Source organism: Centroberyx affinis, unplaced genomic scaffold (assembly GCF_046629955.1).
Source record: "Centroberyx affinis isolate AG114_WGS23_722 - 3 ecotype Tasmania unplaced genomic scaffold, CSIRO-AGI_Caff_v1 ptg000405l_1, whole genome shotgun sequence".
NCBI lineage: Eukaryota > Metazoa > Chordata > Actinopteri > Beryciformes > Berycidae > Centroberyx > Centroberyx affinis.
In genome coordinates, this window is record NW_027279072.1 from 40822 (window position 1) to 68194 (window position 27373).

Consider the following 27373-nt stretch of genomic DNA (forward strand, 5'->3'; position numbering starts at 1 on the left):
TCTGCTTTGGCGAGTTTTTCAAAGTTTTCTCCCGCAGTGCTTTCGACTCTGGTGAGGCGTCTCTGGAAAGAGTTAACTGTCTCGTGGAGTGCATCCACTGATGCTTGCAGAGGTGTGATAGAGTCCTGAATTAAGGTTGACATATCCTCCTTGAGACTAGAGCGCTGTTTAGCCAACTCTGCGACCAGCTTGTCCATGGAGAGGTCGCCGCTGTTGTTCTCAGACAGCTCCGGCTTGGCACTGTTGCTAGCGGCCGCCATTGCAGCTAGCTTGCTGCTAATTGAACTAGCCCTTGTGGATGGTAGTGGCTGTACGGTCGTGTGTTTTTGTTTAGAGTTGCTCATTTCCTTTTCGACGTTGTTATTAAGTTGTAAGAATTTCGGCTTTGCTGAGGGGTTTTATCGATGTGAAAAAGTAGTAGTTATCAACGTGAAACAGGAGAGCCTTCTACCTCGTGTCTCTCTCCTACGCTGCCATAACCGGAAGTCCAACAGGGTGCATGCTTGCTGTCACAGGGGATTGAACCTGGGCCTTCCACTTGCCACCCAGCTGCCCCTTTTCTGTTATATTCTTCCACTGGGAACACATGTAATACCTGCAGCAACATTTTAAGACAGAAAATCAGTACATGAAATAACCCATCCACGAGTATACTTCTATATTTGTTTTTTTGTGTGGTCATTTGAGCAGCCCAGCATTTTGCTCCCTTTGTGTTTACCTTGGTACAAAGTTGCAAACATAACATAATGCAAAATCTTGCATTAATAAAACGGTTCCTTAGAGATCAAAATGTTTGTAACTTTGTATATACTGTAGGTTCCTAGGTTCCTAGGAATCTATATAGATTTTGGTGAAACTTTAAGTGCCTGCACTCCCATGCTTTCCATCAGCCTGTGATATGATCTCCTATGCACAGTGGGTTTTTCCAATTCCACCTAATTGTTTTAATTTTGCCTGCTCTTACTAAGGGGAGATTTGAATACAATTAATGCCTGGGGTGGATCAGGTGCTTGGGTTCTTATCTTGCTACATGGGTTATTTCATGTCTCCCTGCAGCTTGGATATGGCGAGGTTATTTTGCACCGTGAGCCCCTGTTTTCAATATACTACCTGCCGTCATAAGCAGATCTCTTTCATAAGTTAGATTTGCATAGCATTTGAGTTGGTATAACAAGGCAAGAATATTAAGGACCTTTTGATTATACCTTAGATTTTGGTTAAACCCTATGTTTCCATCACTATATGAAAGGGATTTGGTCTGTTTCATGCATCTGTTTTAGGCTATGGAAAACCTACTCCATTTCAGTGCTAGGTCGTTCGAACGACTTACTAGTGGAAGCCGTGAACAACAATACGAGAAGAAAAATGTGCTGCCAATTTCTAAGTTTATCTTGTCCGAATGACTTAATTACTCATCAAAACAACTTAGTAACTCATCCAAACAAATTGGCTGCAAACATTTCTTTTCACCTTTCAGGTGAAAATACCCTTTCAGGGCTTCCGTAGCAGCTGTAACACCACAAAGTGTGGAAATAGTCAAAAGGGTTGAATTCTTCCTGAAGGCACTGTTAATGTAAATCAAACTTTCAAGATCAAGCATCCTCTACTTGTCATGTGTTTGTTTACCGTCAGACCAGTATAAAAGTTCAGCAGCTGCTTCAGGCTGGCTCAGTGGGCGGGGGATACGTCTGGTCGAAGGACTTCTTGACTCTCAACTGGCATCTTGAATAGGCTAAGGTCAAGTTTATACTAATAGTAATCACACAATAGAAAATAGAATTGCCTTTGCTTTTTTAATTCCTATCCACAATACTTATGGGTATTTGTACACTGTATAATATGTGTAGAATTGGGTGAGAGCAGGCTAAATCCAATACAACAGGAAATTCCTATTCTATGTCACTTTGAATTCTTATGTCTTACTGACCAGCATGCTCTGATTTTAGTAAGATTGGTGAAAATGCTATTATATCAATCAGGCTGTATTTATATTAACTTGCTTTGAATGTAGAAATCTAGTAGCTGCCATTTTTGTAAAGAGTAATGGCACTTCATAGTTTTATTTAGAAAAAATGGAGAACTCCACACAGATTGTGTCATTTGTGCTCACTGCCTATGGTAACATTGGACACATGAGGTACCTGTTTTTCACCATATTAATCTCATCATACTTGTCAATTATTTGTGCCAACATCTTGCTTATTGGGGTCATTTGTGGTGAGAGAACTCTGCATGAACCCATGTATCTGTTTCTCTGTGGTTTGTTTGTTAATGAATTATATGGCAGCACAGTTATTTTTCCTTGCCTTATAACACAGATGTTTTCAGACACTCATGAGGTGTCTTTCATCTTTTGTTTACTTCAGTTATTTTGTCTATATATGTATGCATCTGTTGAATACTGTAGTTTAGCAGCCATGGCATATGACAGATATGTCTCTATCTGCTATCCGCTACACTACAGTATCATTATGACCACAGGAAAAGTGTATGCAATACTTCTACTAGTGTGGGTATATTCTTTCATGAAATCTACTGTTACTATGTTTATTGTTGCTCATTTGAAATTTTGTGGGAACCTAATTGACAAAGTCTTTTGTGATCCTAACAAAATGGCCTGTTCAATTTCAACAGTTAACAGTACATTCACTCTAGTTGTTGGCTTTGTGACTTTTACCGTCCCTTTGATCCCCATTGTATTCTCTTACATCAAGATTTTAGCTGTTTGTTTAAGAACCTCCAAAGAGTCCAGACAGAAAGCCCTCAGGACTTGTACTCCACACATTGTTTGTCTGACAAACTTTGTCATTGCCTGTTTCTTTGAGGTACTCCAAAGTAAATTTGAGATGACTCAGGTTCCAAGTCCAGTGCGTGTTATTTTGTCAGTGTATCTTTTAATTTGTCAGCCCTTTTTAAGTCCAATTATATATGGACTCAAAATAACAAAAATTAGAAATTTATGCAAAGATGTGCTTCAAAAAGTGAAAGAGGGGCAAACTTTTCCAAACAGATTGTCTAAAATATTAGGGCCACCTTATTAATATTGAGTTGCCCCACCTTTTCTCATAATCCATGTCTCACTTGCCGCAAGATTTCTTTAATCTTTCTCCTCCCCTAAATTTGTATTTCTTTTTCATGACTTAAGTGGATTTAACACGTGAAATCAATAAGGGCTCAGAACTTTCACCTGGATTCACATCATGAGTCTGTTCCATAAAAAAGAGGGGTGATCATAATATTTTGTCATTTTTCATTGTTACCTGGTTGCTTATGGTAACAGGACAAATGAGATACCTATGTTTAACCATAATAAAATCATAGTACTTAAACAACTGGTTCGGTTTGTTTTTTCACTAAAGATTTCCAACTGGGTGGTGTTTGGACCTTCTGGCACAGTGCTTAAAAATGGAAAACTCCACCCGACTGGCAAGCTGGGCCACATTAGACGGTCTGTGAGTGATAAAACAATGGACCTCATGCAAAAAAATGTTGTATTCTTATCTTAAATTCCTCTTACTTTTTTCGTGAGGTGGACTCGTACGAGTGTGCCACGTCAGATTCACCAAACGCTCGTATCTTCAGAAAACTGTTGTAAATGACATACGTAAACATGATGAATGGCACCTGTTCTAAATGAACGCGCGTTCACGAGAATTGTGAATTAGCATAATTGGCGGCTCAATAATGCTATATAAGGTTATTTGTCGGGAAGCTTCATTCATAAAAATGATACGGAAGACTAAGAAGAATTCTACCAGCCCTGAGATTGAAGTCCTGCTTTCAGAAATAAGTCAACGAAAGCATATCATATTTAATAGCTTCAATAGTGGAATCAAAGGCCCTGCTAAAGCCAAGGAATGGGAAAAATTACTTGTCTGTTGTGCATTCCCTTTAGAAAAAAACAACTAGTATTCCTATAGCCTACATTTTAGACAAATACTAAATAAATATCACAACAATAATTCCCTATGGGAATATTATAGTGATACTAAGTTAAGATAAGATAGCACTTTATTAATTCCCTTGGAGAAATTCAGGAAGAAGACAAAAATACCATGATAAGGTCACTATAAACTCATTACTGAGTACCACAGACACTATAAGTCCATATCAGAGTATTATAGGAATATCATAGGACTATTATAGTAATTTTTCGTTAGGGCACCGTGGCTTGACAAAATGGCTTGACATGAAATTAGATTAAAAGGTAACACTTTATAATAACTGCACGCTATGAAGCATTATTTAAGTATTAGTAAATACTTAATTTATCATTTATAAAGCATTGTTCCTACCTTATTACACATTAGTAAGTAATTCATAAACACAGTTATAAATGTTTTATTCTTGATTAATAAACTAATCTATAATGTGTTTAATGATTGTATTTTCATACTTTATAAATGATGGATTCACCATTTCTAAATTAATATTATATCAATTACAAACCAGTTATTTAGGAGTTGTTAATGGTTCATAAGATCATTTAGAAAGTGTAAGTTAATGACTGACAAACTATTTAGATGTACATGTATGCATGCATTTGTAATAATTTAGGCATGCACTAATGGTTAGTGAGTGTGTTAATAGATGTTTTATAAACACTTATTAATACTGCAACTCATGATTAATTCAGGTAGTTAGAAAGCATTTACTAGATGTTAGTTAAGTATTTTGTGTGACCTCATCTAAAGTGAGGACTATCTATGCCTTGAATGAAAGGCTGGCAATACCTGAAGGACCATTCCAGCAGTACCTCAAGACTCACAAAGTGGTCATTGGGTGCTTTAAGTTAAGTAATGAAATTCCTGAGGTATAGGCAGATATTATACATTACAAGCTGGTTATAAGTCACTGTAAGTGGTCATTGTTTGTTTTAAGTAAAGTGAAAAAAAAATATGATTAAATCTATGCAAGAACAACACACAAAACTTAAAATTAATTTATTTGTTTAACGGGTCATAACATAAATTGAGTATTCCAATTTGACAATAAATTAAATAAGTAAATCTCTCTGAATTAATAAATGGCGGTGCCTCCACTTACTAGTGTTTAAAGAATTTAAACAATATCTACCAAGAATTTCAATTACTACAATTAACCTGAACTCAATGTCCCCTTTTGAAATATGTGACTGTATAAAATGACCACAACTCAACACCAGATACTTTAAATGCAAAACATTGCCTTTATTTATGCAACTAGCAATATGTGAAATATAAAAACAGAAAATAAAAAACAACAACTTCCAATGATCAAAGCAAATACCCAGATATTCCAATATCAATCTTTTACATTCCACAGAGGCCAAGTGTGTACCTTAAAATTAACTGACCAATCTTACTTTCTTTAGCTTATTCTCAAATGAAATACAGCAATTGTAGATACACACACACTCAACAACAGTCTTTGGAATAATAGCAGATCTACTAAAATAAATAAAAATGTCCAAATTAAATAATCGTTGCAGGCCTGAGTCATTGAGTCTGTGATGGTAGATGGTAGACCTGATGAGGGCGATGCAGGAAAATGGCGAGTGAGCTGCCTCGCAAGGTAAGTCAGTCAGTCCCACCTCTCTTAAATTCCGATTGGAAGATAGCAATTTAACCACCAATGGATATCAAATATCTACCCATTTTGTAATCAGTGGGTTAGGCTGTACTACACACATGCAAAACCAATTAAATTTCAATCCAATTTAGAATTATTTTACAACTATATATATAACTTATTTTTTTATATAAACTAACTAAAATTCGCCCTGGGCTACACCCTCCCCCTTCTAATTGTCTAGATGTCCTCATCTGACTCCTCTCTCTCCTTCGAGAGTTCTTTCTAACTTTACAGTAAAAGGTTGAAGACTGTTTCAGGGTCATCTCCAGGTTTTGAGTTCAGACTGAACTGAATGACCTTCCCATGGTGTTGGATAGTGAACGGCCGGTTCGAAGGATTTCCGGGCTCATCATAGCTCAGGCGAACTACTGGCTTCACAGTTCGTCTGGACGTGCATCTCTATGACGCCCATGTCTATAATGCATTATAAACATACTTATGATGCACTATGAAACTTGCGAAAAAAATGTCAGTGAGTGACCATCAATTATGAAGTATTATGATACTTGACCTTATAAGTCATTATAAAATGCTTTATAATGTGTTATGATTATTGTTATAAAGCATTATGAATATTTATGAGTGCTTATAACTATAATTATACAGTGCTATAAGAAGATTATAACGCATTATAAGTATGTTTATAATGCATTATAGACATGGGCGTCATAGAAAGTGTTACCAGTATGTATATTTTCTATATCACTTTGTGTTGTGTCTGTTTCCTTTTTCTGTTGAGAAAATAATTTGGAGACTTTTGTGAGCTACTGCTGGAATGGTTCTTCAGGTATTGCCAGCCTTTCAATCTCATTTGTAAATGCTTTGTAAGGCATAGCTGAAGCTGAAGTCTCTCAGTGGTGTTTTTCGGGAGACCAGTAAAAAGTGTGTTACAGTAATCAAGTCGGCTTGAAATAAAGGCATGAATCAGTTTTTCAGCATCTTTTTGATTTATAAATTGCCGTACTTTAGCTATGTTTCTAAGGTGGAAAAATGATGTTTTCGTCACCTTGTTAATGTGGGACTTGAAGCTTAGATCTGAATCTAGGATAACACCAAGATTTGTAACCTCAGATTTAATCCAGGGAGTCAATGTTCCCAGATTATTAAACAGCATTTCCCTTTTTGTTTTAGGGCCGACTAGTAGGATTTCAGTTTTGTCCTCGTTTAACTTTAAAACATTTTTGCTCATCCATTTATTTATTGCCAAAAGACAGGTAGTAATGGAGTTTATAGCTGCAGCATCATTTGGTTCAGCAGAGATGTACAGTTGCGTGTCATCCGCATAACTATGGAAACATACATTGTGCTCTCTAATGTCACCTAGTGGCAGCATGTATAGTGAGAATAATAATGGACCAAGGCAGCTCCCTTGTGCAAACCCCAAAACAGATGTCATGTTTCTCAGACACATGATCTCCAAGACTGACATAAAACTTTCTCCCTTTGATGTAAGTTTTGAACCAGTTTAACACACAGTCAGAAAGACCAACCAACTTTTCAAGACGATTGATTAAGATATCATGGTCAATCGTATCAAACGCTGCACTTAGGTCTAAGAGGACAAGAATTGAGACCTTATTTTCATCAGAGTTTAGTCTGAGGTCGCTGATTATTTTAGTAAGAGCAGTTTCAGTGCTGTGGTATGTTCTAAAGCCTGATTGAAATTCCTCCAGGATATTATTTTCTTTAAGAAAGGAGTTTATTTGCACTGAAACTACCTTTTCAAGTATCTTACTAATGAATGGAAGGTTGGATATCGGCCTGTAGTTGGTCAGTGCATTACCATCGAGGTTGGGTTTCTTTAGTAATGTTAGGGTTGGTTTATTGGTGGTTTGGGTGGAATGGGACAAAGGTTGCGAGGTGGAGTGCTGTAGTCAGACCAGGCTGGCAGACGAGCAGAAAGGGCTGGCAGGCTAGCAGACGAGCCGACAGGCTGGTTGGTAACACAGAAGAGTTGGCAGGCAAGCGGACGAGCAGGTGAGCCGGCAGGCTAGCTGGAGTGGCGTGGGCAGGCGGAGAGACACAGGGGAATCCTGGACACAGGAAAAAACAAGATCAGACGAGAGGGCACGAAAAGCACTAGAATCAACTCTGAATAAACTGGATACGGTGCGACCAAGAGTGTGACTACCACTGGTATGGTGGAACAAACTGGTGAAGAGTGGATGTCAAGCCGGGGTTGAAATACAGGTGGTGACGAGTGATGAGGTTCAGGGCGCCTCCTGGCGACCCACCAGGCTTGTCAGGATGCTCGCGGTGAAAATCACGGATGAGAGAGGGGTCCAGAACGTCACGCTTAGGGACCCAACAATGCTCCTCAGGACCGTATCCCTACCAGTCCACCAGATACTGGAACCCCCGGCCACGGCGGCGGACATCCAGGAGTCGTTGGACAGTGTAAGCCGGGTGGTCATCAATCATCCAAGGAGGTGGAGGAGGGGCGGCGGGAGGCAACAAGGGACTGGAGGAGACAGGCTTCAGCAGAGACACATGAAACGTGGGATGGACCCTCACAGAGGCAGGCAACTTAAGGCAAACAGCAGATGGATTGACGATCTTCTCAATTTCAAACGGGCCCACATAACGGGGTGCCAACTTACGAGATTCCGTCTACAGAGGTAAGTCCCGGGAGGAAAGCCATACCTTCTGTCCTGGTTGGAATGCCGGCACGGGGGTCCGGTGGCGATCAGCAATACGCTGGTTGCGGGCCGCGGAGTGGAGAAGGGCGGTACGAGTCGCCTTCCAGATTCGACGACACCGCCGGAGGTGAACCGGCACCGACGGCACCGCCACTTCCTCTTCCTGAGTAGGTAACAGGGGAGGTTGGAAGCCCAGAGAGACTTGGAAAGGGGACATACCTGTGGCAGAGCTGGTGAGGGAGTTGTGGGCGTACTCGACCCAGGGTAGGAGCGAGCTCCAGCTGGACGGATTGTGCACTGTGACACACCGAAGGGCTGTCTCCAAATCCTGGTTAGCCTGCTCAGTTTGGCCGTTCGTCTGGGGGTGGTAGCTAGAGGAAAGGCTGCGGGTGGCACCCAGAGCCTGGCAAAAACACTTCCACACTTGGGAGATGAATTGTGGTCCTCTGTCGGACACAATGTCCAGGGGAATGCCGTGAAGCCGGAACACATGGGAAACCAGAAGGTCTGCTGTCTCAGTGGCAGAGGGAAGTTTGGGAAGGGGAACAAAGTGGACTGCCTTAGAAAACCGGTCAACTATGGTAAGTATGGTAGTGTTACCTGATGATGGAGGTAAGCCGGTGACGAAATCCACAGCTATATGGGACCAAGGGCGGCTCGGAACGGGTAGGGGTCGCAGTAATCCAGCTGGAGGTTGATGAGAAGATTTACTGCAGGCACAAACAGAGCAGGCAGACACAAAACCCCTGGTATCCTTCTCCATAGAGGGCCACCAAAATCGCCGCTTGATGAAAGAGACCAGGGTGGCAGGAGAGCTTTGAGGCGTGTCCCCACCGGAGAACCTGGGACCTGGCGGATACTGGCACAAACAGACAGTTAGGAGGGCCATTACCTGGGTCTGGGTGGGTGCGTTGAGCTTCTCAGACAACATCCTCTACCTACCATGTAACCGCAGCCACCTCGCAGGTGGGGGGAAGGGTGGTCTCAGGCTCGGAGGAGGATCTTTCGTGGGCAGACTGGCGGGAGAGGGCATCAGGCTTGACATTCTGGGAACCAGGGCGATAGGTGAGGGTGAACCTGAAGCGGCCAAGGAACAATGCCCACCGAGCTTGTTGAGAGTTAAGTCGTTTGGCGGAACGAAGATAGGAGAGGTTTTTGTGGTCAGTCCAGACAACGAAGGGATGTTCGGACCCCTCCAGCCAGTGTCTCCACTCCTCCAAAGCCAGAACCACCGCCAGGAGCTCTCGATTTCCCACATCGTAGTTGCTCTCCGCAGGAGAGAGACGATGGGAGAAGAATGCACAGGGATGTAGTTTCATGTCATCTGCAGAGTGCTGAGAGAGCACAGCCCCTACCCCTGAGTCTAAAGCATCCACTTCCACCATAAACTGCTTAGAGGGGTCTGGGTGAATCAGGACTGGAGCGGAGGTGAAGAGTCTCTTAATGTGATTGAACGCCACATCAGCCTCGGGAGTCCAAGAGAAGGGGGAGCTTGTGGAGGTGAGCCGGGTTAGGGGAGCCGCCACTCTGCTGTAGTCCCTAATGAACCGCCTGTAGAAGTTTGCGAATCCCAGGAAACGCTGGAGTTCCTTCCGGGTGGTGGGCCTCGTCCACTCCGCCACTGCCTGGATCTTGGCCGGATCCGTCTTCACCTGTCCCTGCTCAATGACAAAAAACTCACAGAAGACTTATGAAACTCGCATTTCTCGGCTTTCACAAACAGCTTGTTTTCCAGTAGGCGGCGGAGAACTAACCGGACATGCTGAGCGTGTTCCTCCATGTCCCGAGAAAAGATCAGGATGTTATCTAGGTATACAAAGATGAAGCGATTCAGCATGTCTCGGAGGACATCGTTGACGAGGGCCTGGAAGACGGCGGGAGCGTTGGTAAAACCGAAGGGCATCACCAGGTACTCGAAGTGTCCCAGGGGGGTGTTAAACGCTGTCTTCCATTTATCTCCGTCTCTAATCCGAATTAGGTGGTATACGTTCCTGAGATCCAACTTGGAGAAGACCATGGCCTGTTGCAGGGGCACAAAAGCAGAGTCAATGAGAGGAAGCGGATACTTGTTCTTTACCATAATATCATTGAGGCCACGGGTTTAACAACAGCTGTTTTGAAGGCATCTGGGAAGATGCCTGTTTAAAGGGATGTATTTATAATCTTCAGGACATGACTTGAAACACTATCGAACACCTGCTTAAAAAATGCTGTAGGTACAGGGTCAATACATGAGGTGGAGGAGTTACACTCCGTGACAGTCTGGCAAAGCTCAGTTAATGTAATACAAGTGAATTTTCCCATGGTTACATCTTTTTTACAGGGTTTGCTGAGGTCATCTGTGTTTACATCAGCAGCAATGCTGGTTCTAATTGAAGTTATTTTGTTATTGAAGAACAATGCAAATTCTTCACAATTTGATGCAGAGAACTGCAGACGGGTGAGGGTAGTGTTGAGTAGCTGGTCAATAGTGGAGAATAATAATCCAGCATTCTCTGTAATAATCTTGGAAAAGTAATCCTTTCTTGCTAGACGTATTGCTTTGTTATAGACAGTCATGGCTTCTTTGTATATATTACAGTGAACTGTGAGCCTGGTTTTCCTCCATTTTCTTTCAGCTGCTCGACAGATTCTGTTAATCTCATTAACACTGTTATTATTTAACCATGGGGAGATTCTGTCAATCGACCTCTTTTTAACCTTTAGTGGAGCAACAGTATTTAAAGCAGATGACAAGGTATTGTTGAAATTTTCAACCATGTCATTTAAAGAGCAGTCAATGCTGTATGACTCGATATGAATTGATTTCATAATATTAGAGAACTTTGCTTCAGCCTTGCTATCTAGGAAGCTCTTTTGAACCAAAAATTCACTTTTAGTCTTTGTTAAGATTAGGCTGGCATCAAAAAACACACAGTGATGGTCAGAAATAGGCAATTCTAATTCTAATTCATTTCCACGCTTCCCATTAATTTTCTATGTAAGCAGCCGTACAATGCATTCTGGTAGCACCGTGGTGAGTTTTGAGAGATGGGGCGTCACATTGGCCGCTTCACATTTGCATAAAGTTGAGGTGTAGGCTACTTTATGCAAATCAGGGGCGTCCAGCACGACTCGCTGCCTCTGGAAACTCCCGACACTCGCATACAAATTTAGAGATCGATCTAAATCGATCTCTAATGCGCCTGATGTTGCATCACATCATGTCTGTACTGTGGACAGCAGACCAGCAGACTGAACTCAGTCCACAGTCTCCCGGTGTGAAAACTACAGTGAAACTTAACATTCCACAGTCAGTAACAGATTTGCAGAGAGTAACTCATCTTCGCTGCCCTACAGACTTTAACGGTAGGTCACATCATCCTGTGCTATTTAAGAAACATTCGTGGAATTAGGTCATTTAACCATCGCAGTGCTTCAGTGCATAGAATTGAACAGGTGGGTCTGTACAGGATCTGTGTTTGTTCAGAATGAGATCAAAATGTTTATAGCTTCCTAGGAACCTATATACAAAGTTGCAAACATAACATAATGCAAAATCTTGCATTAATAAAATCAAAATGTTTGTAACTTTGTATATACTGTAGGTTCCTAGAAATGTATATAGATTTTGGTGAAACTTTCAGTGCCCTTTGTATCTGCATTCCCATGCTTCCAATCAGCCTGTCATATGATTTCATATGCACAGTGGGTTTTTCCGATTCCACGTAATTGTTTTAATTTTGCCTGCTCTTACTAAGGGGAGATTTGAATACAATTAATGCCCAAGGTGGATTAGATATTTGGATTCTAATCTTGCTACATGGGATATTTCATGTCTCCCTGCAGCTTGGATATGGCTAGGTTATTTTGCACCCTGAGCCCCTGTTTTCAATATACTATCTGCCTTCATAAGCAGATCTCTTTCATAAGTTAGATTTGCATAGCGTTTGAGTTGGTATAATGAGGCAAGAATATTAAGGACCTTTTGATTATACCTTAGATTTTGGTTAAACCTTATGTTTCCATCAGTATATGAAAGGGATTTGGTCTGTTTCATGCATCTGTTTTAGGCTATGGAAAACCTACTCCATTCCAGTGCTAGGTCGTTCGAACGACTTACTAGCGGAAGCCGTGAACAACAATACGAGAAGAAAAATGTGCTGCCAATTTCTAAGTTTATCTTGTCCGAATGACTTAACCCAAACAACTTAGTAACTCATCCAAACAAATTGGCTGCGAACATTTCTTTTCACCTTTCGGGTAAAAATACCCTTTCAGGCCTTCCGTAGAAGCTGTAACACCACAAAGTGTGGAAATAGTCAAAAGGGTTGAATTCTTCCTGAAGGCACTGTTAATGTAAATCAAACTTTCAAGATCAAGCATCCTCTACTTGTCATGTGTTTGTTTACCGTCAGACCAGTATAAAAGTTCAGCAGCTGCTTCAGGCCGGCTCAGTGGGCGGGGGATACGTCTGGTCGAAGGACTTCTTGACTCTCAACTGGCATCTTGAATAGGCTAAGGTCAAGTTTATACTAATAGTAATCACACAATAGAAAATAGAATTTTACAACAGTGCCTTTGCTTTTTTAATTCCTATCCACAATACTTATGGGTATTTGTACACTGTATAATATGTGTAGAATTGGGTGAGAGCAGGCTAAATCCAATACAACAGGAAATTCCTATTCTATGTCACTTTGAATTCTTATGTCTTACTGACCAGCATGCTCTGATTTTAGTAAGATTAGTGAAAATGCTATTATATCAATCAGGCTGTATTTATATTAACTTGCTTTGAATGTAGAAATCTAGTAGCTGCCATTTTTGTAAAGAGTAATGGCACTTCATAGTTATCTTTAGAAAAAAATGGAGAACTCCACACAGATTGTGTCATTTGTGCTCACTGCCTATGGTAACATTGGACATATGAGGTACCTGTTTTTCACCATATTAATCTCATCATACTTGTCAATTATTTGTGCCAACATCTTGCTTATTGGGGTCATTTGTGGTGAGAGAACTCTGCATGAACCCATGTATCTGTTTCTCTGTGGTTTGTTTGTTAATGAATTATATGGCAGCACAGCTATTTTTCCTTGCCTTATAACACAGATGTTTTCAGACACTCATGAGGTGTCTTTCATCTTTTGTTTACTTCAGTTATTTTGTCTATATACGTATGTATCTGTTGAATACTGTAGTTTAGCAGCCATGGCATATGACAGATATGTCTCTATCTGCTATCCGCTACACTACAGTATCATTATGACCACAGGAAAAGTGTACGCAATACTTCTACTAGTGTGGGTATATTGTTTCACGAAATCTACTGTTACTATGTTTATTGTTGCTCATTTGAAATTTTGTGGGAACCTAATTGACAAAGTCTTTTGTGATCCTAACAAAATGGCCTGTTCAATTTTAGCAGTTAAAAGTACATTCACTGTAGTTGTTGGCTTTGTGTCTTTTACCGTCCCTTCGATCCTCATTTTATTCTCTTACATCAAGATTTTAGCTGTTTGTTTAAGAACCTCCAAAGAGTCCAGACAGAAAGCCCTCAGGACTTGTACTCCACACATTGTTTGTCTGACAAACATTGTCATTGCCTGTTCCTTTGAGGTACTCCAAACTAAATTTGAGATGACTCAGGTTCCAAGTCCAGTGCGTGTTATTTTGTCAGTGTATCTTTTAATTTGTCAGCCCTTTTTAAGTCCAATTATATATGGACTCAAAATAACAAAAATTAGAAATTTATGCAAAGATGTGCTTCAAAAAGTGAAAGAGGGGCAAACTTTTCCAAACAGATTGTCCAAAATATTAGGGCCACCTTATTAATATTGAGTTGCCCCACCTTTTCTCATAATCCATGTCTCACTTGCCGCAAGATTTCTTTAATCTTTCTCCTCCCCTAAATTTGTATTTCTTTTTCATAACTGAAGTGGATTTATCATGTGAAATCAATAAGGGCTCAGAACTTTCACCTGGATTCACATCATGAGTCTGTTCCATAAAAAAGAGGGGTGATCATAATATTTTGTTCAGTCATTTTTCATTGTTTGCTGGTTGCTTATTGTAACAGGACAAATGAGATACCTGTGTTTAACCATAATAAAATCATAGTACTTAAACAACTGGTTTGGTTTGTTTTTTCACTAAAGATTTCCAACTGGGTGGTGTTTGGACCTTCGGGCCAATCACAGTGCTTAAAAACAGAAAACTCCACCCGACTGGCAAGCTGGGTGACATTACACAACTGCACAATCAAGTGCAGACAAGAAGAAATTAGACAGTCTGTGAGTGATAAAACAATGGACCTCATGCAAAAAATTTCATATTCTTATCTTAAATTTCTCTTTCTTTTTTTTGTGAGGTGGACTCATACGAGTGTGCCATGTCAAATTCACCAAACGCTCGTATCTTTAGAAAACTGTCGTAAATGACCTGCGTAAACATGATGAATGGCACCTGTTCTAAATGAACGCGCGTTCACGAGAATTGTGAATTAGCATAATTGGCGGCCCAATAATGCTATATAAGGTTATTTGTTGGGAAGCTTCATTTATAACAAGACTAGGTCAAAACCTAGTATATGGCTAGACCGTGTATGGGTGTGCCACGTGCCATGGCGGACCAATGGTGTAACTAACTCCGCTGTAGACTGTTAATAGCTATACAGCAGAATAGTCCATACATCCATAGTGATCTCCGTTCCAGCGCGTCCCGTCTCCTGTCTCCGCCGCTGTCCTCTCCACCACCCCCACGGGCCGCATTGATCCTCCCGATCCAAGCCCCGGACGGCATCGGTGCCGAAAACGCCGTTCGCCGGACATCCAGTGACGCATCGGCGTCGGGACCCCTGCTGAATTCTCAGCCAGATCACCAGGAACAAATCAGCGCCTAGCTATGGGCACTGGCCAGCACCGTGCCCCCGGAAACTCCGGGAAGCGTCGGCGCGCCAAAACCTCCATGCTTGTCTGTGTCTCTCTCTCCGCCGACAGAACAAAGGGCTGTCAGGTGGACTGAGCTCGTGCATATGCATCGAAATACATGGCGATATGATATAATTGTATAGATTCTACTTTAGCTTCAGCTTACATGCATGATATTGGTCAGCCTGCTTACTGTGTGGGAGAAACGGGCTCCCGATCTCAGTGGAGAAACAAGATGGCGGAGGAAACGAAACTTAAATTTCTGGCTCTGTGAGCCTATGATGTCCCACGTGCCACGGCTGACCGATGGTGTAACTTGATCACTCAGTCAGTCACTCAGTCAGTCAGTCAGTGAGTGACAGACATTCGCGTTTTTGGTAAAAAATGATATGGAAGACTAAGAAGAATTCTACCAGCCCTGAGATTGAAGTCCTGCTTTCAGAAATAAGTTAACGAAAGCATATCATATTTAATAGCGTCAATAGTGGAATCAAAGGCCCTGCTAAAGCCAAGGAATGGGAAAAAATTACTTGTCTGTTGTGCATTCCCTTTAGAAAAAAAACAACTAGTATTCCTATAGCCTACATTTTAGACAAATACTAAATAAATATCACAACAATAATTCCCTATAGGAATATTATAGTGATACTAAGATAAGATAAGATAGCACTTTATTAATCCCCTTGGAGAAATTCAGGAAGAAGACAAAAATACCATGATAAGGTCACTATAAATTCACTATTGAGTACCACAGACACTATAAGTCCGTATCGGAGTTTTACAGGAATATTATAGGACTATTATAGTAATTTTTCGTTAGGGCACCGTGGCTTGACAAAATGGCTTGACATGAAATTAGATACAAAAATCAAGGCGATCCATGACTGCAACAGGAGGGGGCCAAGAAGAAGTCTCCATTACACAGACCGATGAAAGAATAGGCCTATACCTGCCATAATTGGCGATATGGCAGTGTCAGGTGTTCAGTGGAGGATGTTGCCCTGGACAGCGACTTGCATAAAGTACCTCAACCTGCTACAGCATGTGATGATAATAGGCCTATGTATGACTCTAATGGTAAGACTGAAAACCATTTCTCTTTTTAAAATTTAGATTCACTTAGCTTAACCACATAAAGTAAAATAGACATATAGCCTAGAAATCAGATTAATCTCCCTCTATAATGTATTTTCCCCAATACAATCAAAACTTGCCTTTGTGCCTGATTGTTTGTCAAATGACCTGGTAATTATTGGTGTTTTTTGTTTTCTCTTTGTATTGAGCACATTTATACTAACCCGCAGGGATATTTTGGAGTTTTATGTGGCTGTGGTAAAATAAATTACACACTACCTTCTTTTGAAAAAGCCAACAGTGTTCGCTTGCTATGTTTTCCTGTGACTATAACCAGGATAATCTCAACATGATTATACATTATGAAGTGTAATTTACATATTGAAAGTAATGAAAGAGATACAATCCATTAGTCAACTACAAAGTGTTTTTTGCTTTTTTTTTACGTTGGAGTACGGCAGCTTAATTGTACATGCGACAGGTCTGGACCACTCGTAAATGTTGTTTGTTCCTAAGAGAAAATTCTAAATACGAAAAAAAATATTAAATCGCTCGTACAAGTGACTTAAGAATGAATCTGTTTATATGAGTGGTTCTTGCATGAGGCCCAATGTGTTCAATTGAATTTAAGTTTTAGACAGACATGTTATTATCATTTTCACATGATACATCTTTATAACTGAAATGACTAACACTAGGGATGGGACGATATATCGTAGTACGATAATTTGCTATGTAAAAATATCACAATGTCCTTCTCCTTCTCCACCCATTACATTTTGAACAGCAGGGGACGCAGACATGGCGGACAAACAAGAGGATATTTTAATTGGCAGTGACAACCGAATTTATGAGTGAGAGTGAATTTGCATATGTCTGGTACTCCTGGACTGTAGGGTTGTCGCGGTGGGTGGTGTTACCGGTGGCATACGGTCTTGGAGTCCACACCGGTGTTATTAGCCCCACACTGGGAATACTGTTATTTTGGATTTTGTAAAATAGAAGCACATATTCAGAGCTTCCATGTTGAAGTTAGGCTACTAAATGATAAATGGACATACTGACAACATACTGATCACTAATATCTGATCACTAATATGACAGATTTGGATGAATAAGATTAATTATTTATCCTTACCTAGTGACAGTAATGTGTCCAGTACAATCCAATGGCAGCCTAAAGAAGGGCAATATGCCAGAGTCTGACCTGCACTCACATTAACTCTCTGAGTGTTGAGCAGCGTTATAAATCTCTGATTAAAAAGTGTTACTATTCACAAATGCCGTTAACACACGTGAGTTTGGAGAGGAATTTTAAGTTTCACTTTACACACTACTGTGCTCACTACTAGGACTAACTGAATCCGCTCTCTGAGTTAGTAGTCAACCTAAATTTTCAGGTCGTGAGTTCGGTTGTAGAATGCGGTTGTCACTCTCCTTACTAACCGAACTGTGTGTGAACATAACAGGATTAAGCTCCAATGAGGAGTGACAACTATATTTAGTTGCAGTGTGGATGTAGCCATCACATATCCACAAAATAAGTCTCCCATTCAGTGTCTTTGGGACAGTTCAAGGCTATACTGTCAGAGTCTCAGCTTTCTTGTTTCTTTTCGATCCTTTCGAGAGAATTGTCCATGTTCACAATACAAACTCTATATGTATATTTATATACAGTATGTATGTAAAAGAAGAATGTATATATTGTGTTACAATATATTCAATGATATGCCTTTCCATAAAGACATAATTTATAATTGCTACCAGTTAACATACTGGTCAGGGTTGGGCGCACGGCTGGAGGTTAAGGGGCTTGGTGGAGTCTGAAGAGATGGGTTTTCAGCCTGTGACAGAAAATGTTCAGTTTTGACAGAGGTGGGAAGATCATTCCACCACTGGGGGGCCAAGAGGGAGAAGGGTGGGGACTGGGCAGAGAGATGGCCAGGTTGTTGCAGAGAAGGGAGGGACAGTCGACCAGTAGTGGCAAAGCCCAAAGCCCCCGTGGACCGGAGTGGAGGGTTGAATCATGGTCTGGAGGAATGGGGGTGCTTGGTCACCTTGTAGGCTAACACCAGTGTTTTGAACTGTGAACCCACAGAAGTGTGGATAGGAGGGAGGTTACATGGGAGTTTTAGGGAGGTTGAAGACGAGCCAGGCTGAGCATTCTGGATGAGCTGTAAGGGTCTCAGAGTGGATATAGGGAGGCCAACAAGGAAGGAGTTACAGTAGTCAGTCCTGGAGATGACAAGAACTAGGTAATGTTAAAGTGTTGTTAAAAGAACATTTACATAGCCAAAGGTAAGCCAAAATACCACATGAATATCAGACAGTTACTTCAGCTAGGCAGTTATGATCATCTAACAGCTAAATTGATGATATGGCTATAGGAAACTAGAGGAGACAATTTCAATGGCAAAAAAAAGTGGCTATAAATGTTGGATGGAGAGTATGAGAGTTTGAACCTTTATTTATAAGCACACAAAAAGTAATTGAAAAATTGTGTCCTCTTTACTGTATGTGCTAATATCAGATTAATACAACAAATGTAAGGTAGACTTTGCCTCAGAATACTCAGTGAGAAAAATGTGCTTCTCTTGCACATGGTCAACCAGAGAATCTCAGGGATTTCAGGGAATTTCATTATCCTGCGCAAATGTATTTAAAAATAGGCTATAGCCACACACACATACACACACCCCCCCACACACACACTTTCTCTCACACAAACAAATACACATACACAATGGAGAATGTGATGTTTTCCCTTGATCTGATCCCAAGCCTTGTGTTACAAGACGTCATCCTGATTTTCAGGACGTTGTTTGATTACCAACAGACTAGCATAAATGTTGGCTCAGTGCGGGGGGGGGCTGCAGCAGTGGTTCTTCTTTAGGCTGATGCGCATGGTCAAGTTTGACACAAGACTTTGAAACACTCATCTCTTTGGGGCTTGCACATACAGTATAGTCCAGTTTAATTGTAAAGGACTCTTGGTCCGACTGTGACAGGATTACTGTACTCATAGTATTTTTAATATGAAAAATAGAAGTTTGTTGAGTATACAGCATGTGAGAATGGGAGTTAGGCTTGTATAAATTCCAAATAGTGGGGCTTTAATGAGCTTTACACAAGCATTCTGGTTGTGATATTTCCTATGCTACTATCGTAGCAAAGAACAGCAGCACATTTCCGATTTAAACAGATTGATCTGGATGACCTGTTGGAATCATTCTAGATTGGGTACGGGCACTGATTGAAAATAACTGCTTGTTTTTCTGCAATACCAATGTCAAGGCCTATCTCTGTTTGCTGAGATAGCTTCCCTCCTTACTAGCTGTGTAATTAATTTGTCAAAATAGCACTGTGTATTTCTTTGCAGGAAGAATGGATAACTCAACCAACTCAACACAGATTGTTTCATTTATTCTTGCTGCTTATGGTAATCTCGGACACCTAAAATACTTGTATTTCACCATCATATTTTTGTCATACATCACAATAGTTGTGGCAAACACAGGCCTTATTGTGGTGATATATGTAGAGAGAACTCTGCATGAACCGATGTACGTGTTTCTCTGTAGTTTGTTTGTTAATGAATTATACGGCAGCACAGCTATATTTACTTGTCTATTGTCACAGATGTTGTCAGATACTCATGAAGTGCCATTTATTTACTGCTTCCTGCAATTATTTTGTCTTTATACTTATGCTATAGCTGAATACTCTAATTTAGCAGTCATGGCATACGACAGATATGTCTCTATCTGTTATCCTCTACAGTACCATGTTATAATGACTTCAGGAAGAGTATGTGTTTTGCTTCTGCTAGTGTGGGCGTACTCAGTTATTCTTTTTACAGTTCCGTACTCCTTAACTGTCCGCTTACGATTTTGTGGGAATTTGATTAACAAAGTGTATTGCGACATCCATGTGATACATACCCTATCCTGTTCAGTTTCAACAGCTAATAATGTTTATATTTTAGTTGTTGCTGTGGCGAGTGTCATTGTCCCATTGATTCCACTTTCATTCTCTTACATCAAGGTTTTCACTGTTTGCTTAAAAACCTCCAAAGAGACCAAGCAGAAGGCTGTCAGCACCTGCATGCCACACATTGTTGCAGTGACAAACTTTGCCATGGGCTGTTTCTTTGAGATGTGTCAGAGTTTATTTGACATGAATCATCTGTCAGGTACTATGCGTGTGATCTTATCAGCGTATCTTGTGGTTTGTCAGCCTCTTTTAAGCCCCATTGTGTATGGCCTGAATTTATCAAAAATTAGAGATGTGGGCAAAAGTTTTCTGCAGAATAAAAAATAAGAGGAAGAATCTTGAATGGTTAAGAGTACAATTGCCTTGTAAGAATAACGTACACCATCACAGGTGCAACAAACAGTGGAGTATATGCCATCTGTCTGAAAATGAAATGTACAGATTATTAATAATAAATATGCTATCTTCTTTTATATCTATATTCTTAGATACTGTAAGAAATCATGTTGATCTTAACTCTAAACTTGTTTTCATTATTATTTTTATTATTATCATTATCATTATTATTATTAACATTAGTATTATTATTATTTACAGGGATTACTGTTGCCCCTTCGGATTTAAGGTTTCTTTAAATTCTCAAATTCCCAGTGTTTCCCAGGGGCTGACATTAGTCAAGGTTACAACTGGGCCTAAACATGAGTGTCAATGTGTATCATTCATCAAGCTCAAAATCATCTGCATGCATGTGGTGTGATTCTACTGGGATGTAGTTTACCATCCAGTAAGGCTGCAAATGCATCTCAGGAACTCCTTTCTAAAAACCTGATCAATGTATGATTCCAGTCATATTTTTTTTACCACTTTTTATTTTCTGCTTGTTACATGTTTACTGTTTCACTTGCTGTAGTAACAATGTCAGTATGTCACTGTGAATTAGGGCTGCAGCTATCGATTATCTTAGTAATCGAGTATTCTACCGATTATTCCATCGATTAATCTAGTCATTGGATAAGAAATAATTTTGCTTTATTAAAGAGCAATAGTAAATATACAAAAGTGAAAATAAGACAGGTCTCTTAAAATGAACAACTAATTGGTTTCCTTTTTAGAAAAATCAACATTTTTATTGCTTAAATTGCATACAATAATATTATCTGTCAAAACTAAACCCATTTTGTTGTTACCCGTTGTTTCTCGGTACTTGTATTGTGAACTAATGACAGTAAAGTTGAAATTGAATTTAATTGAATTTAGTGCATTTAAGTGCCATATTACATTCTGGGTTTTAAAGAAAACATTTTCTGAAATGCAAAAACAAATAAATTAAAAAATTAAAAAAAAATTAAAAAAAAATTACTTTAAAAAAGGTATACATACAACCTAAAACTAAGGCATAAATAATAATAATAATAATAATAATAATAATAATAATAATAGTAAAATAATAATACATTTACATTGACTTTAAATGTGCAACTTAACTTTCAGAACTACAAGTTTCAACCTAACTACAGCTCAGGCATAACGTAAGCCTTTACTGTCTTGAGTGGACAGGAACGTTGGAACAAGAGTCCGCGCATACAATTTCATCACACATTTTTCTTCTGAGTGCTTTTACAAAGCCAACATGTAATGAAAGTTATTCATGAGAATGTCTCTCTACATACTGGTGTGTGTGTGTGTGTGTGTGTGTGTGTGTGTGTGTGCGTGTGTGTGTGTGTGTGTGACTATCATAATAACAGACCTGCCAACCTGTGCGCGTTTTGCGTAGCAGGTACGCATTTTGACATCAAAGTACGCTGGTACGATTTGTCACTCTAAACTACGCAAAAAGCTGGTGACGCCTGTGAGTTCAATTGTGCATGTGCAGTACACAAGTCTAACAGCAAGAGGCAGCAGCGTCTAGCCTGGGGGTGGGGGGTGGAAAGTTGAAATTGTGAATTGAGTTAACTTAAGTTAACGCAGACCTGCCAACCTTGGGAAAATACTTAACATTCATAATGTTAGCCTAACATTACGTAATTTGCAAGCTAGCTTGCTTGTTCACCAGGCATTTAAGTTGGCAAAGTAACGTTAAGTTATATTGTGTCGCAGGTTGTTAAACGTGACTTTTCATAGTATTCATAATATTAATTATTATTGCAGCCAAACCCGTAACCGTAATGGGAGGAGCAGATCATGGCAGGATGACGAGCCGCAGAAATAAGTTACCTAGAAAGTTACCGGGAGAGGTGTGTGTGTGTGTGTGTGTAGGCACTGTGTAGTCTATAACCAGTGGTGGAAGAAGTACTGAGATTTTACTTAAGTAAAAGTAGCAATACAACAATGTAAAGATACTCCATTACAAGTAAAAGTCCTGCATTCAAAATCTTACTTAAGTAAAAGTACATAAGTATTGGCAGCAAAATGTATCAAAGTAAACATACTCATTATGCAAACTGTCCCCATTTAGAGAGTTATATTTTTCATAAATTATTGGAATATTAATACTGGTTTATTGCCATACATGTAATACATACATGTAAGCAGCATTTAAAGTTGTCAACGTGAAGCTAATCTTAACAATGTAGCTATACTTTTGGGTAGTCTATAACAATGCTATTTTATAGTTATTTTATAAAGATGATCAAATGTTTTAAATATAAAATATTGATCTGAAAAGTAACTAGTAACTATAGCTGTGAAATAAATGTAATGGAGTAAAAAGTACAATATTTCCCTCTAAAATGTAGTGAAGTATAAGTACAAAGTAGCAAACATTCCAAAATGTAAATATCTGTCTTTTCATTAAAGGAATTCTTCTCAAGAATATATGATTATATTGTTTTCTTCATAGCCGATTTATATGTTGAATAACTTGATGATATGGCGGTGAGTGGGGAAATGACCGTGTGCAAAGCGAAGAGGTGCGAAAGCATGTGAACTAAGCGTTACACTACTGTGGTACTCAAAATATTTTCCCAAGGTTGGCAGGTCTGTAATAATAACATGAATGAAGCACAGGCTTTCACAAATTGACTGCAGCATTTTATTTTCTGTGGTTATTTTCTTGAGCAAAACTTAGCTAACTTAGGGACATCATAACTAGCCACCATATTGATTTACGTTCTTAACTAGCCGTTACATATAATTAACGTACATTATTTACTAGCCTTCATCTCAACTAGCAATCATATTGATTTACGTTAAAGTTACCTTGTGTCGGGTCCGCTCTGTGGACTGGATGCATAGACTGGATACTGAGATCTGCTGAGATGCTGAAGCATTGACGTCGTTCTATTGTGGTAGGCTAGTTCGGTTTTACAATAGACACACTGCACAGAGTTTTCTTTTTTTTTCAGCTTGAAATGATCCCAAACTTTGGACACTTTCTGTCGTTTTCTCTGGCCTGTCTCTTCCCTTTGCCCCTCACTATTTTCTCTCTCTCCATTTTGCTAGCCATTTTGCAATCCGCGCCATCAAATCACGTCTTCTTCACGTCACGTGTCTGCAGCGTAAGCGTGTTGTGCGACAGTAATAATCATCCGTGCGAAACACACGTATGGATTGATGGACTGATTGCTGCCACTCCTTGTTTGCCACTGACTTCTCTGATTGGGTCACTGATTCTGGAGAGGAGTCTATAAATAGGTCATGGTATAGTGAGTCTTTGTATGGTGCTCAGGATGGTCTGATGACCGAAACGTTCACCTTTTGTTCGTTCACTGCACTTTTGCCACTTTTTTGTTGGGCACTATGTAAATAAATATTTTCCCTTTTTTTGCATCTAAGGAGCCTATTCTGTAGTTTTTTGTCAGTGTGCGGGTTACTTCCTTCAACCCACTGATTATTTCCTTATCCTACGCACCTGATTTACATTTTTGGTAAGCCTTTTTGTCAAGAGCGCAAACATTCCTACTTCACTTGTGTTCTTGTTTTATACAAGTTAATTATGTACGTATATGTCCTTAAAGCTTGTTTGCCTAAGGGGCTGTTTTCTGCTTCAGAATATCCTGCCAAACGACTGCTGACTTCCCAAATGTATACCCAAAGGTACCCCAAATGTACAGTGGTCATACACTGGAATGGGTCAGGGTGATAGCATAAAAAAGTTTAAGAAGTACTTTTTGATTTGCCTCAAGCTCAGTTACCAAAACTTCAGTTTCTGCATCAGAAATGTTCTTCTTTCACATCTCTCTGCCTGAGCCATGTTAAGTGTAAAGGAGACATCAGTGATGTTTTCCCCAGCATTTAAAGTTAAGTTGTTACCAGATTTGTTTAATTAGGGGTGTATCTTTGTTATTGAGCGGCTGTGCACAAGCATGATGGTGGTTTAGAAAATGTGGTATTTATCAAAGTAGATTACTTACAGCAATGTGTATGCACATTTGACGAATATCAATTTCCATACAAACATTCAAAATAAAAAAAAAATTCTATGCAACATTGATAAATGAAGATTATTTTTTGCCTTACATACTTTCCCTCTTTTGTACATCCATAACCTTTTAGTGTGGAATCAATGCAGTTTTATAAATGAGGCCCCAGAGGATTAATTGTCATTGGACATTTGTCTAGATGTGGGGGCATCTTTCCAGATGTCACTGTATTTGCATTTTGGTAGCTGGAGGTGGTTATTGCAGCTAAACAAATGTAAAAGAAATATTGGATCTGTTTTTCTTTTTCACAGCTCTGGTGCCCTCAAATACATCTCTTCAACTATTGTAAATGGTGACAACATCCGCCAGTGCTGTGGCGCATACCTTTACCTGGCCCGCCCAGGTATTTTGTCCGGTCCTGCAGCGCAAGGCTTAATCCTCTGCAGGGTTTTGCACACGTCAGCATAGGACACTGACAGTGGTGGTTCATGTGTGCTGGGGGTGGTAGTGAACCTCCCGGGTGGCTCACTGTTGAGGGCCTAAAAGCGAGCATAGAAGGTGTTAAGCTTAACATTAGGTAATGTTATTTCCTGTGGTATTTAAGTGACGTTAATTATTATACCTGCAGCAACATTTTAAGGCAAAAAATCAGTACATGAAATAACCCACCCATGAGTATGCTTCTACTTTATTTTTGTTTTTTGTGTGGTCATTTGAGCAGCCTAGCATTTTGCTCCCTTTGTGTTTGCCTTGGTACATACATATTGCATCACTGTGATCAGCCCACATCAGAGTGTCACAGTGTTGCATTAAAACATATTTTGAGCCAAACTACCCTAACTGCTATTCAGGAAAATTCCAGTTTTGGGGTACTTTACTACTACTACTACTACTACTACTACTACTACTACCATTTACATGTAATTGAAAATATGCCTGCACTTGATGCACAAAAGCAATCCACTTCCTATCTTTGTATTCCTGTAAATATTTTAAGCTACCATTTGTCTTATTAGCCCAATGCTGTTACAGTCTGTCCTATGAAGGTTGCTGTTGGCTGTTTTAAAAAAGGCCATCAGAGCAGGCAAAATCTAAACTGGTCATGAAGCTAAAAATACTTCCAGTGAGCTCCCCTGGGTGTCTGCCAAATTTGATACTTTTATCACGTTTTGACAAGTAGACAGTTATGTTCCTCATCCTCCTTAGTACAGGTGCATTTATTTCTGCCGCGGCATACTTTTATGTATCTGCTTGAACAACAACCAATAAAATCAATGTAAAAAACATGAACATGAAAATATTTATTTTTTATAAAACAGAAATCTTTTACATGCATCTCTAATTTTGGATAGATTCAGACCATACATTACAGGAGAGAAAATTGGCTGACAAATAAGAAGATACACAGATAAGAGAATGCGTATTTTATCCGGTACATGAGTCACATCAAGTCTACTTTGAGCAATATCAAATGAACAGCCGATGGCAAAGTTTACTAGAGCGGCAATCTGAGGTGTACAGGTGCTGATGGCTTTCTGCTTGGTCTCTTTGGAGGTTTTAAGACAAATTATCAAAATCTTAATGTAGGAGAAGGAAATGAATAAGAATGGTACAAAAGCAGTACTAATAGCATACACTAAACCATAAATGCTGCTAGCTGCTGAGACTGAACAGGCAAGTGTATGTAGAGAATGGATGTCGCAATAAATCTTGTCAATAACATTCCCACAAAATCTCCAGTGGACCATTAAATACACTGTAAATGCAAAATTAACAATTGAATAAATCCACACTAATAGAATGATTGCACAGACTCTCCCAGTGTTCATTATGACATTGTAGTGTAACGGGTAACATATAGAAACATATCTGTCATAAGCCATGGCTGCCAAATTACAGTATTCAACTGACACAGAAGTGTAGAAAAAGACTATCTGTGTAAAACAGTTTGCAAGACTCACTTCATGGGTATCTGAAAACATCTGTGACATTAGAAGAGGATACATTGTTGTGCTGCCACATATTTCATTAACCAACAAACTACAGAGGAATATATACATGGGCTCATGCAACCTCCTGTTCATGCATATAACAACAATAAGAGTTGTGTTGGCAAAAACTATTGAGATATACCATAATATCATCATAGTAAAATACAGGTATCTCAATTGTCCAATGTTGCCATATGCAGCCAACACAAATGACACAAACTCTGTTGAGTTCTCCATTATTCCAGCATTATATATAGCCTAGGTGCCAAACTGTGAAATGCTGAGTCTGTTCTGGTGAGCAGTTGAATAGGATTGTAATCTCTTGTTATTGGTGAGAATGCCGGAGCCAGATATTCCAGCCCTGTTAATCCCATCAAACACGATAATCCTTACATTAACCCTAACTTCCATAAAAGCAAAACAACAATTTCCTGAATTTTGACTACAATAGTAAAAGTTTTGATAACAATACGCATTCAGTGATAGATATAAAATAATCTTGACAGTGCAGAAGTGCAGAATTTCAACTATCATCAACATTATACACCAGTGGACACTGAAATCATGTTTTCATGAGTACAAAACTGAGGACCCACCTGCTATGCCACCGTAACAAATTATGTGATCAGTGTCACTTTAATGTAGCACCTGAAGCATTCCTCTTATTTTTCAGTTATTTCAAATCTCAAATCTTCTGTTCACATAGTTCATCTGCTAAGATGAAATGACTCTGACATCACTCTCACTCACTCTGACATCATTAGACTTGGTTCTTCTGCTGCCAGGCAGTG

The 27373-nt window shown here is 39.6% G+C and overlaps 4 protein-coding genes across 4 annotated transcripts; 3 read left to right on the forward strand and 1 right to left on the reverse strand.

Moving 5' to 3' along the window:
* Positions 1 to 2072: 2072 nt before the first annotated feature.
* On the forward strand, positions 2073 to 3595 carry LOC139641842 (olfactory receptor 6B1-like). The gene is made up of 2 exons (XM_071516459.1): positions 2073 to 2981; positions 3530 to 3595. Exons 1-2 carry the CDS (start codon positions 2073 to 2075, stop codon positions 3593 to 3595), a joined length of 975 nt encoding a protein of 324 aa, XP_071372560.1.
* A 9505-nt stretch (positions 3596 to 13100) lies between these two features.
* On the forward strand, positions 13101 to 15135 carry LOC139641844 (olfactory receptor 6B1-like). The gene is made up of 2 exons (XM_071516460.1): positions 13101 to 14020; positions 14949 to 15135. The coding sequence occupies exons 1-2, from the start codon at positions 13101 to 13103 to the stop codon at positions 15133 to 15135; spliced, it is 1107 nt and encodes a 368-aa protein (XP_071372561.1).
* A 4486-nt stretch (positions 15136 to 19621) lies between these two features.
* On the forward strand, positions 19622 to 20557 carry LOC139641845 (olfactory receptor 8U3-like). Its single transcript, XM_071516461.1, has one exon. The coding sequence runs from the start codon at positions 19622 to 19624 to the stop codon at positions 20555 to 20557; it is 936 nt and encodes a 311-aa protein (XP_071372562.1).
* Positions 20558 to 25892: 5335 nt separating this feature from the next.
* On the reverse strand, positions 25893 to 26819 carry LOC139641863 (olfactory receptor 11A1-like). Its single transcript, XM_071516478.1, has one exon. It carries the CDS (start codon positions 26817 to 26819, stop codon positions 25893 to 25895), a length of 927 nt encoding a protein of 308 aa, XP_071372579.1.
* Between the last annotated feature and the right edge of the window lie 554 nt (positions 26820 to 27373).